The 20,140-nt window shown below is 42.1% G+C and overlaps 1 protein-coding gene across 2 annotated transcripts in view; it reads left to right on the forward strand.

The window, feature by feature from the left end:
* Window positions 1-20,140, forward strand: part of MYLK3 (myosin light chain kinase 3) — a 33,981-nt gene that overhangs the window by 9,017 nt on the left and 4,824 nt on the right. For both annotated transcript variants that reach the window (XM_027889866.1, XM_027889865.1), the window contains exons 2-9: window positions 8,122-8,212; window positions 9,115-9,553; window positions 12,254-12,825; window positions 14,474-14,579; window positions 15,688-15,781; window positions 16,076-16,185; window positions 17,456-17,597; window positions 18,630-18,700. In XM_027889866.1, the coding sequence (XP_027745667.1) occupies window positions 8,122-8,212; window positions 9,115-9,553; window positions 12,254-12,825; window positions 14,474-14,579; window positions 15,688-15,781; window positions 16,076-16,185; window positions 17,456-17,597; window positions 18,630-18,700 (1,625 nt within the window). The remainder of the gene's footprint in view (window positions 1-8,121; window positions 8,213-9,114; window positions 9,554-12,253; window positions 12,826-14,473; window positions 14,580-15,687; window positions 15,782-16,075; window positions 16,186-17,455; window positions 17,598-18,629; window positions 18,701-20,140) is intronic.

Genomic DNA, 20,140 nt, shown 5'->3' on the forward strand with positions numbered 1-20,140 from the left:
CATGAGTGATAACACTGTCAGGTTCTTGGCAGGTGTGGTCTGGTTCCTCCTACGATCTGACCTCAGCAGGAAACCCAACCATTGAACCAGATGGACTTATCCAGACTTTATGGCATATCTTGCCCTTGGAAGTTATTCCTCTAAATTAGAGCCAGTGCCTGTTTTGCACTTGCCTGTTTTGTTCTGAGAATTGCTCTGTTACTGCACCATTACTCTGTGGACACAATTTATTACCTTTCATGCTGTTCATGAGAAATTAAGCTTAATTTTTGAAAAGCTTAGGTATCCTAAAAAGGTTCAGTTAGCCTTCCATTTGCTGGAGGAAAAATTTGGGAATTGTATGTTAATGAGCTGCATCAATTAGATGCAGATTAAGTAGATTTCCAGTGTAACTTGAAAAACTTGGCATCTGTTTTCTAGATGGGTCAAAGATGTTTGTTAGTATTTTTCTGCCTGAGTAGTGTTTAGCAGATGTAGCAGATTGTTTTTAGCTTATCTGCTTTGTTTTTTCCTTTTGTAAGCTCCTGAGGTTTTGCCACATTGAGTTCTCCATCTCCTCAGACCTCTATTGCATTGCAACCACTGCAGACTTCCCCCAAAGCCTTCAAGTTCTCTATTAAGCTTTGACATTTTATAGACCATATAAAAAGTTATTTTTTCATTTGCCTACATACCCTCAGCCATCTCCAGTTTTACAGTGTTGTTGGAAGCAATGCAACAGTCTAATGAGATGATCTGTTTGAGCAGCTGGTTTTAACCTCTGTGACATTTCTTGTTTGGGGTATAAGCCTCTGCTGTCAGTTTAGTACATGCTGTAGATTTTTTTTTTTTTACTTTTCATTTTCTATTCACCCCATCTTTGTGGGGTTTTTTCTTCCTTTGGATCAGAGCTAGCAAGGAGGAATCATAACTGAACTGCCATGTGATGGATTTTTTTGTGCTGAATGTGATTTTTTCTCTTGTTTTCAAACATCTCTCTTTTACAACTGGGAGAGTGTGTGTGGGGTGTGAGCCAAAGAGGAATAAACTCTCATTCCCCCCTTGAGAACAGAAGTATCTTTGGCATCATCAGTTCAAGGTCACTTGTAGTTCTGGTTCTCTGGTGTTTGAGTTCCTTTTCTCTGTATTCCTGAGATACTTGATACCTTGGAGGTATTTTAAAGATATCTGAGAAGTTCATTTCAGTTCAGCAGATAAGGGAGTGGAGGCAGTTGCCTACACACTCCAGATCACCGTGCTCATTTTTTGTTACCTGGAAGAAAGGAGCAGGAATCCACAGGAGACCAGTTTTATCAGAAACTTTATTCAGATTGCCTCCAGACTGTGGTGGAGTCTCGTGGATCTCCAGTTTGGTTTGGCAATGCCAGCATGGGGTGACTGAGCATGACTCTGCCCTTTACAGAGGTCCTGCAGCACCCACTGCTCACAGTACTTGTTGCTCATACACTTCATGTCATTTGGGGGGTACTGAAGATGCAGCACTGTGTGTTGCAGTATTTAAGTGCAAATTGTCACTATAGGCAATAGCTCCACACAAAGAAAAAGGGACTTTAATTGCCTGTTGCACTTGTTGCAACAATGTGGGCTTTTTTTGTTTTCTGTAATGTGGAGTCAGGCAATTTAGGATTTTTCCCTTATTTTTTGGTAAGTTTTGAAAGGCTTGAGACTGGCAATGGAGTGAAATGCTCTCTCCAGGCTGCTCAAGTAAGATGCAAACATCGGGCACTAAATCACTGTTCTGAACAACAATTGCTTGCTATTGTAATTCAAAGCAAAAAGAATAAAAGATAATAAAAGATTTTTTTGCCAGTCCTTTAGCATATCCTGAAGACAAAACAATCAGTCAGATGTGCCAGAGCTGTTTTTTCTTTTTGTGTGTTTGCCAGCAGTTCAAAAGGAGAGAGAGTGGAAGAGAAAATGAAAATCAAAAATGAACAGCTGACCTTTAACTTTGTGATAGATGTTTAAAACTTTTCACTATGGTCCAAATGAGGTTTCCTTCTTCTCTGTCCTTCACCCCACCTGTAAATTGGCAGTTGCTTATGGATGCATAGCATGATCTAAGTAATAAGTTGAAGGGTTAAATAATCAGTATATAGCTAATAACAGGAGTTAATAACAGTGGGTCACCATTAATGCTTTTTGCTCTCAATTGTTAAATAACTAAGGAGGTAATTCAGGATTTTGCAGGGCTCCTGTCTGCCCACAGGCACACACAGAGGCCAGTTGTGCACTTTGGTTGTACTTATTGTTTCCCAGCCGTGCTGTGCCTGGAATAGCGCCCTGGTGGTGGCAACTCGAGTTCTAAGTATGCAGCTGGGGATGACTTCTTTCCTATTAAAGCATTTGCTGTAAGTTGTCTTCAAATAAACAACCTAATGACTCTACCGTTTTCTTTTTGTTCCTAAGAGGACAACATTCAGCAGGTGCTCTTGATTTAGTAAATATATTGGTTGTTTTGTTTATTTGTCATCAAGCATGCTTGTAGGTTGAAAGAATTAATTACTTGGAGGCATTTGGCTTTGAATGCAGTAGGAGAGTTTCTTTTAAATGCAATTGTAGAACTGAAAGGCTCTTATTGCCAATGTCCTTTCTAGATAAAGCTGTATATTTTACTGAGTTGTGTGACATATCATAAAACTTATGCCATTCAATCCCAGACCAGTATGAAAACACCAGTGACTTTAAAATAGTTTTTTTTTTTGGTCAAGGGAAGCGACTTGGCATGAAATGCCAACTCTCAGGCCAAGTTTTCTTCCAAAGTCATTGCTTGATATTCAAACTCTCCCATGAAGGTGTTAAACAGTCCAAGTCTTAAAGCTTTTGGTGTATTTTGTAAAGGCAGTTACTGGCCTCTAAATGTCACAGAACCACAAGGTTGGCTATAATTATATGGTGACCTTGGTAGATGTAGCAAAATAGGGTTTTTTTATTGTAAATGTAAAAATTGTGAAGGAGTGGCAAGGACTCAACATTGTCTTGAGTGGGTAATTTTAAAGCTGCTACTACTCTGTAGGAAGGACTTTAATGTCTAGGATGTTCTATCTGTACAAGAAATTCCCTTTAAGAGTGACTATTTTTTTTCTGTATGCCCCATCCAGACAGGGAGGAGGGGATCAGAGATGAAGGGATGCTCAGTATCCCAAAGCCCACGGCTTCGATGGGGTTCCTTTGTGCTGTCCCACCAGGGCTTCTGCAGCATCAGGATTTCCCCACTGGTTTCTCCTCCCTGCTTTACAGACACACAGCAGGGAAAAGGGACCCAGGAGAACTGGACAAGTCGTGTGACACAATGTCACATCTGGCATGGGACAAACTGCTTTCTCTCTTATTGCCACAGTTCATCCTCTGTGGAAAAGAACTGACTCCCCCTCTGTGCTGTATTGTAAGGGTACATTCATTAATGTTTCTAAAGCATTCAGAGCTGTGGCAGTGGGGGCTGTGCAGTATGAAGTGACTCTTTCTGTTCTCTGGTGTCTGTAATCGTTGTAGGGGATATGCTGTGATTCAGAAGCCAAAAGCAAGTCAGCGACAAGTCCTTCAAGATTTATGATTTAATAGTTTTGTTGCAAATAGCTGGACTAATTCTGCTGTGCCTTCATTCTGATATTTTACCTCTGTTCATTTTCATAACCCAGGAGAAAGATTTAATTTTAGAAGTTTCAGTTGACAGAGACATGCTGGTGCTAGATACGTATTTCAGATCATTGTCATTGTACTCTATTTTTAAATTCAAGTGCCAGCCAACCTAAAGTACATACCCTGTTCTATGATGGCTGCTCTGCAACCGTGCTAACAAAGCTGAATTCTTCCAAGCTTTAGCAGAAGGCCAGCAAATTTACTTATATAGTTTCCCTGTTTAATGAAGGGAAATGTTCTAGCACCTTTTCATTATCACAGAACTAAAACTGGTCATAAAAACAATCCTCCTCCCCCCGAAGGCCTGCGCAGGCATTGGCAATTGTTAAGATGCTTGCCTATCAACAGCCACTCGAGAGAGAATTTTAAATGGTTTTGTGACGTCAAGGAGGCCCAAGAAAACACAGTCTGGTGCCAAATTACTTCCATCATTGAAAGCCCACAGTAAGAAATAGATAACACAGAAATAAATCTTTTGTGCAGTAGCTATCTCATGATATGCTCTAGCGGCTCCAGTAAGTGAGGTTGTCTGGTATAGGAATAGCTGAAGAAGATGAACTTTCAGAGCCTCATTTTCTAATTTATGATTAATGAAAAGGCAGCCTAATCTGTCTGACATCCTGCTGTCTGGACACAATGTCTGCAGGCAGCTTGGACCTCGCAGAGGGAAATGCCCTGACAAAGTTACAGCCTGCAAAGGTGATCAATTTAAGCACGGTGGACAAAAAACTGTACGTCTTGAACGAAAAGATGGACAAACTGTTGCACTTCCAAGAAGATCTGACAGGCAAACTGCAGCAGGTTAACAGAGGCATTGATGATGTAGAAAAAGGCATTAACAAGCTCTCAGTATCCCGAGCAGCTCCTGCTGACACAGATGCAATGCAGAAAGGCCTAAAGGTATCGGACAGTGCTCACCAGGCTGACGTCCAGAGCATATGCTCAGAAGTGTTGAAGCTGATGAAAGCTGCCCAGCTAGATGCCTCAAAGCATAAGGAGAGGCTGGCAAAGATAGAGAAAAGGGTTGATACCCTGGATAAAGTTATTACGTTTGTGGGCGAAGTATTAAAAAATTCTAAAGTAGTGGATTTTATTCTCAAAGGCATTGTGCCCTGGAAGAAGGGGAGTCTGCTGGAAATCCCTGTTGAGGTTGGTTTAGTTTTACTGTTCTTCATCTTTTACTTCATGGTGTATCAGGGCTTTAGGCTCTCCTGTTGATTTTTTGCATGATGTATAATTCAGGCTTTCCTTTCAGTGTTGCTGTTACAGGTTGCTGCTGTGACCTTTGAGCTGCAAGGCTCTCACGGCAGGGACCAAGCCCCAAACATGCCTTGCAGTCCAGTGTTTGAGGTTCCTGAAGTGTGCCAGGCAGTCCTGTAACAAGTGTGAGGAGTGGATTGCTACTCTAAAGGAAAACTCAACTTCTCCCAATGCTGAAAGCTCAGCAATGTCACTCAGATCAGTGACTGAATTGAGGCTCCAGCACAAGTGAAGCGTTTTTTGTTGGAAGAAGCTTCTGTTTCCTTGTTCGTGAGTTCTGAACAAAGCACCAGTTACTAAAACTTGTGCTGACTTATGGTCATGTTTGTGAGCAGATTTATATGTCCTTAGGCATCTAAATTGTCTTTAGCTACAGCTTTATGATGCGGCTATGACTTCATCAACTCCATCGACTTTGTTCGCTCCTGAAATCAAGTAGTTCTTGTGCTTGCAAGTCCTAGAAATCAGTTCCTAAGGATTTCTTAGTTGTTGAGAACAATGAGGGAGGAACAAGCAAGACCAGTACATAGTTCATACAGTGTTTTGAAATAGATTAACCTTGTTTTATAAAAGTTACAGGCATCTGGAATTAGTTTTAGCTAATGGGAGTTTCCATTTTTCACAATGGCTTATATCCCACCATGGGGATGAAAGGGAGGTAAACTGCAAGAGTTGGAATATGTTAATTCATTCCAAGAATTTCCTTGTATGTAGAGGTGTGATTACAGTAAAGAGAATTTAGCTCAAATGAAAATGTCCATTTGTATCTTAATCAAAATATTTTCCACCAAAGCTGTAAAATGTTTTGATGGGAAGGTACCTCTAAACTTTTAGAAAAACAGGGCAGTGCTCTCCTGGTCTCCCTTTTTTAAGTGCCAGCCTCTGACAAGTGAACCGGACTGTTGGGAGACAGAAGAATTTATAAAGTGTTTCCATTAGTATTGAGAACAATAAATTATGTATTACTTATCAACCTTAAATCTGGCTAAAGGCTGTACGTGCAGTTCCAGTTTCAGTTGTACAGGTTTTCTGAGAAATGGGAAAGTTTGATATTTTTGGTTAAAGCTGCATTGTTCCAAATCACTGCCTGCAGTCACTGCAGAATGCCTGGAGACAGACACTGTGCTTGCTTGATTTACACCTCAGACTGAACTGGCACACAGTGTGTCAGTGGCCATGGGAAGAGGAGCAGAAAGAAGATGAACTAGTTCTGTTTCCAGATGAAAACAGCAGTAAGGAGGGATGTAAATAACAGGAGGTCATGTTAGAGATACTGGAGGAAGGATTCACAAGGACTCCTGGCATGCTGGTGGGATGAGCTGTGGAGTAGACACCATGCACACACATCTGTGTTTACAAAAGGAGAGGGAAGGAGCTCAGAGCTCCATCCAAGTTCTGTGGACAGGCAGATAGAGACTGAGAGGGGAAATGGCCTGCTGGTGGTGAGCTGGGGTGGGCTAGGGGTCAGTGTCCCAGGCTCTGAGCTCTGCCTTGCCTGGAGAACAGGCAGGGTTTGCTGGGCAAGCAGTTTCATGGCAAACTCCTGTTTTGCAATATGAACATCATTGTTCTCCTTTTTTTCTCTGGTCATGAAATTGGAGCAAAAGGTCAGTTACAAGACCTTAAGATACGTCTGTGCTTTGATCCCAGGCTGAACTGGGCTTGAGTTAGTGAGGTCCCTTGTGTATGTGACCCAGCCAGGTAAGGTGGAGCAAAGCACAGGTGAACTTGGAAACCAATCCTGCTGAGCCACGTGCCAGCTTTGCTCTGGTTTTTGCAGCCTGTGGTGTGATGGCAGCACAGGCACATCCAAAGAGCTCCACAATTGTGTGGGGGCTGCACAGAAGAGAACCTGCTGCTTGCTTGTTTGTGTTTTCCAGCCTTTGCTGTTGGTGGCAGTGTCCTGCTTATCAGGGGGCTGGCTCGGGATGGGGGGAGTGGGGAGGCTGTGTTTGCATTTCTGGGTGAAGCTGTTTGTTGATGCTGTGACAGCATTTCAGGGATGCCGTGGGAATGCTTATGGAAGAAGCTTTGTGGGGTTGAAGTCAAATTAATAAAAGACTATGAATTGAAGCTTCATAGGATCCAAACCTCTGACTTCTTACTTAAAAACAGACAGAAAAACCCACCAGCATTAAACTGTCACTTACCCAAGGCTTTCTTTGCATGTAGGATTTTGCAAGAATAATGTTCACCCTGGTCATTGTTGCAGGTTTTCTTAGAGCTGTAATAAAAATGGTAATGATCTTTTACTACTTTTACTCTTCGGGTGTTTTGTTTTTTGGGAAGGGGGAGGTGGGGAGGGTCTGTGCAATCTCTAGGGTTGGTGCATGGAATCCTTAACTGCTTTTACTAACAGAGGAAGGGCTGATGTGCAGCTCTCTTGTAATCAGTTCTCTGCAGAAATATTTTACATGTTACTCATTTGCTTGTAGAAATAAGGATAGGAGGTTTCTCATCAATAGATTTTTAGCTATATGCCAACCACAAGATATCTTATGCCTTTTCCTATTTTTGTGCAATGCTTTTTGCTAAATATTATTTAGTTTTAATTTTGCTACAAATGTGTTGCTTTGAGAAGTCTTTAGTGGTGTTATGATGGAAGATTGCTCCTCTCAAATTAATTGGGGGAAGAACTTTGCTTAAAAATTAAAATCTGCTTCTAAAAGACAATAAGTCTGCTTTTGATCGTTCCAAAGGTGACATGTGAAATGTTCAGAACATACACAAGAGCTGCCACAAAGCTAGAGGCTCTTTTTTGGTATCACCTCTGTCAGGTCACATCATGAATCTTTAGATGCCTTGAGACAAATATGTTTTGACAAATACATTCAGAGACATCACTTTTCGTTCTGGCACCAGAGAAAAAGCAGCAGAAATAAAGTATCATTTCTTTTTCTGCTCTCTCATGTTTCACATGTCATGCTTTTTAATCAATATGAGTAAAGATGACGGGGGCAAAAGCTATGACAGTGAAAATTTTGGAAAGCAATGAGCTAATGTATTAATGTGTGTTATCTTGTTTTAGAAGTGTGCCTGCCTGCAAAAGCAGGGAGAGATTGGAAAAAGGAAATAAAAACAGCAGTAACTAAAAACTCAGAGGTTAAAAGGTGTTAGTGTCCAATTTACAGAGTCAGAATGCCTACACAGTTGGAGGAACCTGGTGGGAATTAGACACCCTTGGCTGTAACTGTTGTTTTTGTGTTCCCCTGTCATTTTTAGGCCAAAGATAAGCCCGAGGAGAGTGGTGCAAAACCTAAGCATGTGCTTAGTAACAGAGGAACCCAGACTGAAAGCAAGAAGCCTCTGGAAGGTATGTATCACTCCAGGCATGCTACAGGCTTTGACTCCAGAATGTGCAGCAGACAAACTGGAAATTAATAGGCTGCTATTTTCCACTACCTGAATTACTCAAATGTAACTGAGTAACTTTGCCCCCCTGAGCTGGGAAAATAGAACTGTGCTCACCTCCTCCAAAGATGACTTGTCTCCAGGATCAAACCCCGCAAAAAGCTAGAAGATAAAGAAACTAAAAGCAGGAGGTTTGTTTAGCTGCACAGGGAGTTTTCTTGTTTTGGTTTGTTTGTTTGTTTGTTTGTTTTGGATTTCAGTGAGTTGAGTTCAGCGAGCAGTGCTTGTTTGCAGGTACTGTGAAGATAGTGGCAATATCACATAGCAAACCTGATAAATTCTTCTCCCTTAATACATCTGAGCCAGCCCTCCCTCCTCCCCCTCTCTGAAAGAGGAATCTGTTGACACTGGGAATATCTTTTTTTGATCAGCCGGTTTCATTGGCCTGTCAGGGCTGGATTCCTATTTAGGATGTATCTGTCAGGGCATTGCCCTGTTGCATCCATTGTTGATGCCTGTGGAGCTGCAACAGGGGTGAATGTGATGTTGAGCAGGCCCTGTCATGCTGTTGTCTACACAAACGGTCAGTGAATCCTTTGCATTATGGGCAATCCCTTATTTAGCTTCATCACTTTGGAAGTGACAAAAGTAAAGCAAATTATCCCAGTTCTGATTCAAAAGCTACACGGGGTTGTGAACTGACCTTGATAGTGTAAGGATTTTAAACCTTTTGAAGGGTTTCTTTCTGTCTTTTCAGCTGTGTTTAACTGTGTATGTTATTTTGAGTGGTGGGTTGCTTTGTCCCCTCTCTGTTTTGCCATCACTTTCACCAAGGGTAGGTCATTAATGCATTATTTTATTCAGAGGCAAAAAGTGGGAAAAAGCTGGATGAAAACAAGGGAGCATGTGAGAAGGTGAACACTTCTGGTGCTGTAGCCCCCAAAGCTGACTCCAAAGCCCAAGTTAAGGAGAAGACAGCACAGCAGCAACTGGTAGAAGGTGCTGGCAAAACACACAGCAACAAAAGCTCTCAACCACAAAAGGACATTGGTGTCAAGGCTTTGAATCAACACAACGGTCTTCCCTTGATACATGAAGATCGTGTGGGCAACCAAAACGTTCCTGCTAAAGCACAGAATCTGGACAGAGCCCCACAGCCTGATGAGTGCCACAGGCAGCTTGTTCATCAGAAACTCGGGAAGAATGAAAACAAACCTCCCCCAGTGAGTGTGGCATCCCGGGAAGCTGCACCCTCCACATCCCAGGCTGTATCTGCCACAGGCTGTGAGGTGACACATACCAGGTAATGGCCTTGCTGGTGGCTTTCTGTGTGATCTGAAACCATTTCATGTGTTAGAAGGGAAAAAGGAAAAGCCAGGTCATTAAAGGAGGTGGCTCCTGGGATGGGAGTGGGGAAGACCTGACGAGTGGTTAAGGCAAGGAACTCAAAGGGCCACAGGTCAAGTCATGTGAAGCCAAGGAGTCAGAGGGCTGTGGAGGGGAGGGAGGGGGTTTAGATCATCAGCTTCTGTGTATTAAGCATAGAAAGGTGACCACCATTGGAGAGCTCATTTTAAACCACTCATTCCTTCCCAGCTCCATAGTTTCTCTAAGAATGAGGGTGAAAGGAACATGAGATATTTACTAGAACATGACAAAACCAAAGAACTTGTGGTTTTGTGTTTTGTTTTTGAATGTCTTGGTCACCTAAAGATTGTTTGTTTGTTCGTCTCTGTCAGGCTAATCTTTTCCTTGTATAATTGTTTTGTAATGTATGTAATTGATTTACATTCCATTTATTTGAACTTTTAAAAACCCCCACACCAGAAAATTACAAAAACTCACAACCACAAGACCCCTATTAACTAAACCCCAGAAAATGGAACTTCTGTGTGAGATTTTAACTGCCAATGCATTCTCTGTCTGGGCAGGTGACTATAAAGTAATTTATATGCCTGTGTGTGGGTGATAGACACACTCATCCATACACACAGGTGTATATATGTATGTTACTTTGCATGGGGAATTTCCCAGTGTTTTGTGTGTACAGACTGGTGCCCAAAGACTAGACAGAACATGACATTACTTTTGTGTCCGTGCAATTTGAAAACTCCATAGTGGTATTAGTGCATATAGAGTGGGCACTTAAATCCTGTGCAATGAGTAAGTGTCTAATGGGATTACAGGACTCCTAAAAAAACCCCCACAAAACCCCAAACAAGTCAACAAATAAAGTGAATGAAGAATAATTTACCAAAAATGAAAGAAAGTTGTCCTAATGTCAGCACATAGGCTCCCTGAGAGAAAGAGCTCATTGTGATGACTGGCACACTGGGAGAATGTGAGGATGTGGCAGGAGAAAGTAGAAGCTTTCACTGCTGTGACCTCTTTTGAAACGTTTGTGTCCAGTTATAGACATGGTTACCTCCAGACTGGTTGCTGCAGTGACAGTGACAGCAGAGGGACCTCCCTGTACTTTCCCAGGGGGTTTTAGGCTCTGGCTGGTGATCCACATTGACTGTGCTTCAACAGCTGGAGTGGGTCCATGTGGGGATGGCTGGGGGGTGGCTGTAGAGGAGCTGTTGCTGTAACTCCTTGGAAGTCAGTGCTGGTTGAGGATGATGTGCCAGGGGGTGAACCTGGAGATGGGCAGCAGCTGATGGGTTTGGACAGGAGGGTGCCTGAGCCCCAGAGACTTAGTTTTGGAGAGGAGGGAGGCCAACAGGTAACTGGAAGGCAGAAGCCAGAGTAAACCCCAGGGGAAGCTGCAGCTTTCCTACCCAGGACACCCATTATGCTTTTGAGTGTGAAGTCACACAGGGTGGTAAACACCTCTCTGAAATGGATGCAGCTTTTAATGAAGTTTGTAAAGCCAAGCAGAAGTGTCAAAAGAACATTGTGTTCCCCAGCTTGGAGAAATGCCCAAGAGTCCTGCTGGGTCCAGGCTTGTCTAGATAGGAGAGGACGTGTTTGCTCGGATCTGTGTTCAGGTGCTCTGATAGCTCACACTGCAGCAGCTGAGATTCATAGCACAGCAAAAGGGTGTTAAAGATAGAGAAAATGAGAAACTTCAGACTCCTGTAATACAAAAGCAGAAACATTTTCTTTTATATCATCTTCTGTAATAAGGCTGCTGCACTGAAAGAGGCAATAACCTTTCTGAAAATGAGGTATGTTCTCTCCTCGATAACAGGAATTTTCTTTACTTACCATTGTATAAAATCCACTTTACAGCTTCCCGAGTTTCAGTTCAGCCTCACTAAAATCAGGCAGCTCATGACAGTTGGAGCAGTAACAGTTGACTCAAACCTTATCACATGGATGTCTTTGATGGATTTTAGGAGCACAGAGAATTGGTTCTAACCTGTATTCTTTTTGGGCAGCATAAGAGGGAAAAAAAAAAATCTTTAAACTTTTCCAGTAGCTAGAATGCCAAGGAAAGTAGTATTGATGGAGTGAAGGGGTTTATGAAAGTTGGATTTTTAAGAGAAAGCTGTGGAAAGAATGCTATCCCATCAGAAGGCACAAACACAGATGTCTGAGTGTGCAAGGCAGCCAGCTGGAAGAGGACTGGGGGTGGATGCAAACCATTGGATTTCTAGAGCCATACGAGCTTTCAGCCATTTAGATAATCAGCCTGTAATTTGTGAAGGCAATCACTGTCCCCTCTCTGCCCAGATGAGTGGTATTTTATTAGACCAACTGCAATAATTGCAAAAAGTGGGTGAGCTTTCAAATGTGGGATTAACCCTTAGCAGAATGAGACATTTTGCTCAGCAGGAGGCAGGCATGAACACTGATGAGGCCACGGGAAAATATCAGAGTGCTTTTTGGTGCTCTTCCCTTAGCGGTTGTGAGTATCTCCTAAGAGGATTGGTACACATAGGTGTTATTAATACTGTAGAAATCTGCAGGTTTGGAAACTTATAGATTTTTCTTCCCCTCAAAAGCTGCAAAAGTAGGGTTAGCCATCTGAATCAAATGTTGACTGTTTGCTCTGCAGGTTATCCATCAGTGTACATATGACTGGCACGAAAGAAAAGATTGACATGGTCAAGGAAGGAAATGCCAGTGATCAGAAAGGTACAAGTCCCAAAGTAAAACCCCCATCCTCCACACCAGCAGACTTGAAAGGAGTCAAACAGCTGCCTGACAAATTAAAGCTTCAACAGAGTCCTAAAAACATCAGCACTGAACCAAATCCAGAAGTTAAAGGGGACAATAAGCAAAATGAACTTACACCTCAAACAGGAAAACAACAGCCTTTACTGAGCAAGCCCAAGCCAGGTAAAAAGGCTGAAGAGAAATCAGAACTAAAAGGCGAGCCCAAAACCTCACAGAATAACTCTGCAAAGGAACCTGCAAAAGGTGTGGGGGTAGAAGTGAAAATCCATCAGGAAACAGCAAAAGCAGACAAATCCCCAAAAGATTCCAACTCTGAGAGGAGAGAATCTGAGTCTGCATCTTCAGGAGGAAGTGCAAATGATGTTGGTCAGGGCCCAGGAGTGGCACCAGAGAAGAGAAAGGCGCTGGACAGTGACAGAGCTCTTCCCACGCAGGGTGAAGTGATCATTGGTGAGTTGCTCACAGTTACTCTTGGAACCTGTAAACTGAGGATTTTGTGCTGTTCCTGTCTGTTGGATGTACAGTAATAGCTGGAGCAGTGCTCAGTAGAACACCCACGTCTTACACTTGAGAGCGTTTTGCCATGGGCACCTTTGACTGTGTAAATAGCACTTACCATTTGTACAGACCCCTTTAATAGTAAATTTCCTTTCAGAGTGTGTTTTGGGGGAAAAAATGCCATTTAAAATAAAATAGGGTGAAGTGTATGTGTGATCAGAAGCATGAGTAACTTTGAAAAAAATACATTTATTCCTTAGGATAGAGTATGCAAGCCATACTTAAGCAGCTCCGGGCTGGAGATTCAGAGCAGAACAAAATACTGCAGGAAGAGAATCTTGCCATGGCCTGTGCTGCAATGTTTCAGGGAGTGCTCGTTCCTGACAGCACAAATATGTGTTCCAGGATGTACCCACAGGGGTAGATGTCCTGACCTGGATCTGGCATTCTCAGCAGTGGCTGGAGATGGATTGAATGCATCTTAAATTGCAGCCCAAGATACCTGCAGATGAGCTGTAAAATTGTTTTAAATGGAGGACACCAAAAATGGCCTTAATGAAGTTCTACCCTAGAAAAACTTGAACATTAAGTGATCATGGTTAACTGATTTAGCTTACCACAAACTGACTAAACTTTATAGTTTTAATGTTAATATTTGCAGCTTTAATTTGAAGATTGTCTGCAAAAATCTTGCTGCTAGGAGGAACTTCATGACTTTACCAATCACTGCCATCGTTCATCAGTGCTGTTTGTGTTGGCCTTTCCAGGTGCCCCCTAACAATTAAAAGATGATCAATTGTAATTTTTTTCAAACTTCCAGGTAGTTTTTTCAGGTGGCCATTTCTGTTAATGCATAAACTTGTCTCCCAAAGGTGTCCAGTGGGTTTATTGTGATAAAAAAAAGGAGTTGAGATTCAGGAGGTGGGTGCTTGTTCTCAGTTCTGGGACTTTATTCCTCATCTGTAAGAGTGTTAGCAGTGAAAGCCCCTTGCTTGAAGTAACAGAGAGATTTTGGATTTGTTCAGCATCCCAATTCTCAGGGCTAGCTGCAAAGGCAGGGATTCTTTTCCTTGCGTGCTACTCTAAAAAGAGTGAAAGAATTGCATGCTTAATGTTATCCAGATACTTCAGTGCTTGTCTGAATTCCAGTAGATTAAAAAATGATGGCATGGTAAGGAACATGAACAAAGGGAAGAGGTGGGAGGGGGAGCAGTGCACTTTACTGTAGAGTTTGAGGTTGAGTGTTTGCGTTCGTAGCCTGTTGGCAGCAGTCAGACACTGCCTGACCCAGTCTGTGTCCCCAGTATTTTCCCTAGAGCCCCACAGCCACTGCAGCACTGGGGGCTGTGTCAGCAGTGCCTGTGGGAGAAACTGGGATCATCCCTCCAGGACAGCAGTGCTGAAGGTGGGAGAGCAGCAGACGTGGTTTTGTGGAGCTGTGGGTACCGGGAAGCACAGAAGGCAGCTGGGACTTGACATTACGTTTAGCAGGCACAGCAAGGGGATGGGCCTTGAAGGTTGAGGTCACTGGTGTGAGAGAGGTGAAACAGTGCAGGGGTGTGTGCAGAAACACCTCAGTGACCAGCTTGTCTCCTTTCAGACGACAGTCCTTCTCCTCCAGCCCCTTTCGAACACCGCATCGTGAGTGTCAAGCAGACGGAGGTGACAACCTGCTACTCGGTGTGTCGTCACGAGGTACTGGGGGGGTGAGTATCCCTGTTTCTGATGCTGTGCTGCTCTTGGAGAAAAGCAGTGAGCTTGGAGAGCTAGAGCTAGCTTCTTCGGATGGCCCCAGGCCATGTGTGTGTGTGAGGCACATACAGGCTCACAGCTGCCAGAGTGAGCAGGTTCATCCTGGAGACCTCTGAGCTTTCATAGTAGCTGTTGAATCAAGGGGTGTCCCTTGGTTTCTGTTTCAGCTCCATGTTCAGATGCCTGACTGTCGTCTTGGATGACTAGTTTTTTCATTTGCTGTAATAATCCTGGCCTCAGCTGGTGTCGTGAGGAAAACCTGTACCCTTAAGGCAGACACATTGAGAGCATTTGAAGTCATCAAAGCCCATTAGAATTAGGTCAGGCAGCTTCCAAAAATGTTTTTTTTTTCCCATGCTGAATTGCACATTAAAGAAAACTAAGGAAGAAATTATTATTATTTTGACCTTATGTTGAGTTTTCACCAATAGGAAGTCTGCAGCTGCTTCAGCTTTTGTGTTCTTGTATCCTTACTTATGTGACAAGAAGGCTTGATTTACACATTGATCCACTTACCAATATGGCTTATAATGGCTTATACTTATAATAAGTATAAGCAATATGATGCAATAGCAGGGAAGGCAGTGTTTAGAAATCATCCCAGGGGGCATTAACGTGTCTGCGTGACATGGGGGAGAATTTACAACACGCGAGAAATGCAGTCTGTGGAGTGGCTACAGTTACTGGTCTTATGGTCATTTAAAAAGTTATGAGACCAGGACAGAAATATCCCTGTTAATATACCCACAACCACAGCAGTGAAGGACAGCAGGCGGGTCCAGTTACAGGGCTGAGCAAGAACAGGGTCGGTCATCGTGCCACAGCGAAACGCAGTGATGAGAGGGTGGCATAATATTTTAATGTAAGCACTGAACAACTGGCTGGAAAGATAAAACTAATCCTTCCTAAGCTGAGAGAAAGAGGAGCTCCGTGCTGCTGGCCACCCGATTCCGTTCACTTTGTACTGGGCTATTTTTGCCCGGCGACAGGAATAGTCGTAGGAGAGGTTTTTGTGCTGAGCTGTGCTGAGCTGGTTTCCCATCTTTTCCTTGCCATCCACAGGGGGCGTTTTGGGCAAGTCCACAAGTGCACGGAGATATCGACTGGTCTCAACCTGGCAGCCAAAATCATCAAAGTGAAAGGAGCCAAGGAGAAGGTAACCCCGCTGCTGTGAGCCCGACTCTGAGCCTGCCCTCACTGCCAGCACCGCAGCCCCCCTTCCCTGCCTTGTTGTTGGGTACCATCAAAAACTGCAAAATCTGTCTTACTAAGGACCAGCCTGGACTTTGTATGACTGTTCATCATTCCCCGTGCTTGTGATTAAGCCTTATGTCCTCCTGAGACCTGTGGTGTAGCTGTTTCTGGGTTTTACAAATAATTCTGTTTCAGTATGTTGAGATTTAAGGAGGGTGTTTTGCTCATTTTTTGTTGCTTTGTTATTTTTCTCCAGGAGGAAGTAAAAAATGAAATCAACATCATGAACCAGTTGAATCACGTGAATCTGATCCAGCTTTACGATGCTTTTGAAGCCAAAAATAGTGTCACTCTGATCATGGAATAGTAAGTTTAAATTACTTCAGGAATTGTCAGATGTTTGGGTTTTCTCAGGTCACTAAAGGAAATAAGGAATGATAATTCAGAGGTGTGAAGAAGACTGGAGTGGTTTTTCAATCTGAGAGAGACTTGATCTCACTCTCAGAAGGGAAAAAAAAATGTTTTAAATGGAATTTCTTAAGGTTAAAAATCATATATTTGGCAAGATTGCAGTTTAAACAAATGATAAGAAAGGCAGCTGTCTTCAAGAGTATGGACCAAGTTACAAGATGGTTAATGAACAGAACTTCCCCATGGTTCATTTTTCATTTATCTTACAGGCCCCAGCATTGTCCCTGGATACCAAATTACATAAAAGTGTCATGACTAAATAAAATCTCATATTAGGGAGAGAGTGAAAGTGAGAAACCCAGACAAGAGGAGTGAGATGTTTTAAGTAGAATTACAAAAGATATGGAGGAGGTAGAAAAGTGATTAATTATACACATGGTCTGCCTTTGAATAATTTTAGGGTTAGTAAAAGTGTCTCCCCATTTGAAGCTAAATAAGAATTTTCATCTAGATCAAATATGGGATTCACATAGGAAAAGGAAGATTTCATGATGTATTCCTGTTGCCTTTTTCTGTGTATTGGCATATTGATTTACAAAACACCTGAAGTTTTAGAACCTAAAAACTGAGTTTCTTCTATAGAATGATTTTTAATAACAATGTAGGGGGAAAAAAAAGAAAAAAATAAATAAAAACTAAAAATATAAGACATTTAAAATGTGTAAATTGAAATATATACTTTAAGTTTTTACCTTGCAGAACTTCTCAGAGCTCCATGTCTGACTAATTTTCTCTTTCATGCTGGGTTAAGGTCAATTGTCAGCTCATGTAAAATAGTTTTCAGTCTGAGATGTTTCATTTAGTTAATTTTGTAGATTGAAGACTTATTTTCCCTTAGACTAAGATGAATGAGTAATACATACTTTGGTGCTTCCTGTAGGTTCTTCGGGTCCCCATCCCATCCCCAGGTCATGTGGGTTTGGGTTTGTCATGTATCTCCCCTCAAAAGTTAGTGAGAACTTTTCCATATTTGCACTTAGATTGACACTTAATTCCACGCAGAGAAATTAGTCTCTTGAAGTCATTGAGGCTACTGATGTACTTTATATGGAATTTGTTGTTAGGACCCTTGCTCGATTACAGAGCCTAATTCCCAACTTGGAAATTAATCGAGCTAACACAGAATTTTAAGGAGTTTTAACAATTTTCTTTGTCAAAATTTTAGTCTTGATGGTGGTGAATTATTTGACCGGATCACAGATGAAAACTATCACCTGACTGAGCTGGATGCCATCCTGTTCACCAAACAGATCTGTGAAGGAGTGCACTACTTGCACCAGCATTATATTCTGCATTTAGACCTGAAGGTCAGTTGTTTGTGCTCTCTGTGCTTTGGTGATGCTGTTTGAGCCACCACACTCTCTAATTACAAAGTCATTGCTCATTTCATGGATTTATGTCAGAAAGGAACAGACTTAATGCAATAGTACAATGAATGGAGCTCGAGAGATTTATCACTTTTTTCCGGTGTCTATTCAGTAGCCTGCCTGGAATAGTGAACTGGTCAGGATTTTGTGTTTTTGCCTTTCTTAAATCAGCAGCTTTTCGTTCTGGGCAATATTTAAACAATGCCCTTTTGTCATCAATTAAAAAAGCCCCACCTAAACCCTCTTTGCCTCAAAATGCCCACAGTATTCCCTCCATTTCCCCCACCCCTTTGCAACTGTGTTCAAATCAATCATCTATTCACCTATTCAGTCATCTTTCTATAGTTTGTACTCGTTACTGCCTGGAACCAACCTGAGGCAAATGACAATGTTTTCCTAATGGTCCCCTAATAACTGATATTTTTAAACAGAAATACCAACTGTTAGGGTTTTTCCCCCTGCTTGTTTATACACAAGCCTTACACAAGTGATATTAGACCTGGCTGGCCTTCTTGCAGTTCTGCAGTTGTAACAAGTTTGGACCCCATCACCCCCGCCCCATCCCCACCTTGAAAAACATTCTCATTGGGAAAAGAATTCTTTGTGGATGCATTTGGCCTGTTTCTTGTGGCCTTTTGTGGAGGTACTTTTATAGATAACAAGTAAATCCAGTGGGTGAGCCTCAAGCATCAGACTGACTTTACCATTTTACACAGAGAGCCTTTCTATTACAAAATCTATTTGTCATCTCTGGTGAAACACTGGAATGTTGTTACACAGGACTGGAAGTTAAGCTTCTTTATCAGAGGTCCAAACCCAAACCTTTCACTAACTGAGCATGCCTGTCAAGTCCTTCTCTTGTGACAGGAACAGAAGGAAAAGTATTATCCTAGAAATTACTTTTTACATGCTCTTTTACTAGATCTCTCTCTCAAACCTTTAACTTTAAAATACCCTCTCTTCTTTTTATAGCCTGAAAACATACTATGTGTAAATCACACAGGAAACCAGATTAAAATTATTGACTTTGGATTAGCAAGGAGGTAAGAGAGTTCAGTTGTGAATTTATTTTGAAAACCAAACCCCAATCAAATTCACAAACCTCTGACCTGGTTTTGGTAGTTCTTTCAAAGGGTTGTGTTTTAGTGGCTCTAAAATAATTCTGCTATGTGAATGAGCTAAGCGTTATGCTTCTGCAGGCATGAGTTTTCTGCTGTGTGCATTAATTATCTAATTACTTTTTCAAATTACATTTCTGTTGGATAAAGCTATACTGCTGTTCTAATTATCTCAAAATTATTCCCCATGTAGAGCTTTTACTCTAGGGACTCCATGAAGGCTCTCAGAGACTTCTTGACTGCTGGGTTTCATTGTGCAGGTTCTAGTTATAGAAATTATCTGCTAAACTCTTTACATAGCAAAGCTGATTGAAAGAAAAAAATGGGGGAAAAACCCGAGTTTGAGCCACCCCATGTGAAACAGGAAACCCTCAGAGAAATATGGACTTTTCTCCATTCTTTTACTTTGTTTGCATGAGTTTGTTAAAGGAAAACTGTGAGAGCATGAGTCAATTGCCCTGGAATACAAAGGAATTATTTCCATTAGCATACCAGTAAGAACAATAACATTTCTCTATTTTCTAACCCCCTTGAGGCTTTTCTTAAGCCAAAAGCTGGTACATTGATGCATATATGTACTTGTGTGCACGTATGTAAGATCTGTTCAAGGACTTTGTCTCCATAAAATACTTCTGAAGGAAAAGAAATGTACACATTGTTTTTTTGTTTGTTTAAATTGGGAAGGTAAAGATACAAACTGCTATTAAAGCAGTTTTGAAAACAAGATCCTCCAGGAAACAGATTTAAAAGCAGTGCTTTAGTGGTTTGTTCAGTCTGTACATAGATGTAACTTCAGCTGCCATCAGTGACAATTGCTACTGGTTCAGTAACAATTCTGGTTTGAGATGTTACTGGTTCAGTACTGGTTAACAAAAAGGTAACTGGTTCAGTAACCTTTCCCTTTAAGCAATAGAACATAATCATTTCCCCCCTATGTGGTGTCACTATTTAACTTGTTACAAGCCCAAATAATCATCTTCAGAGTCCCACCTTAGTAGTTATATTGTGTTCATATGTGTGATGCAGACCTTTGCCCTGAGCTGTAACTGGGCACATCCCACTAAGCAAATACTCTCCAAACCTTTTGTAATCAAAGCTGCTTTATTTATTATGTTGGACAACATCTGCCAGAAAGCATCCTGTGGTGCCTGGCAGAGAGTAAAGCTGCTACCACTCTGTGGGAGAGGCCTTTGCAGGCTTTAGTGTCCTTGGTGTTTCTCCTGGTTTTGCCCTGGCGTTGGGATGGGTGATGGATATTCACCTGAGGTCACCTCAGTGCTGCCCTGATGGCCTGGGTGTCAGTTCTGCTCCCTCAGCCCTGTTGACACGAAAAGCCCTGCCTTGCTCTTCCCTCTGTGAGATTTG

The sequence above is a fragment of the Empidonax traillii genome, unplaced genomic scaffold, assembly GCF_003031625.1.
Source record: "Empidonax traillii isolate 1590-97213 ecotype Southwest subspecies unplaced genomic scaffold, ASM303162v1 scaffold273:size739602, whole genome shotgun sequence".
In the NCBI taxonomy this organism is placed as follows: Eukaryota; Metazoa; Chordata; class Aves; order Passeriformes; family Tyrannidae; genus Empidonax; species Empidonax traillii.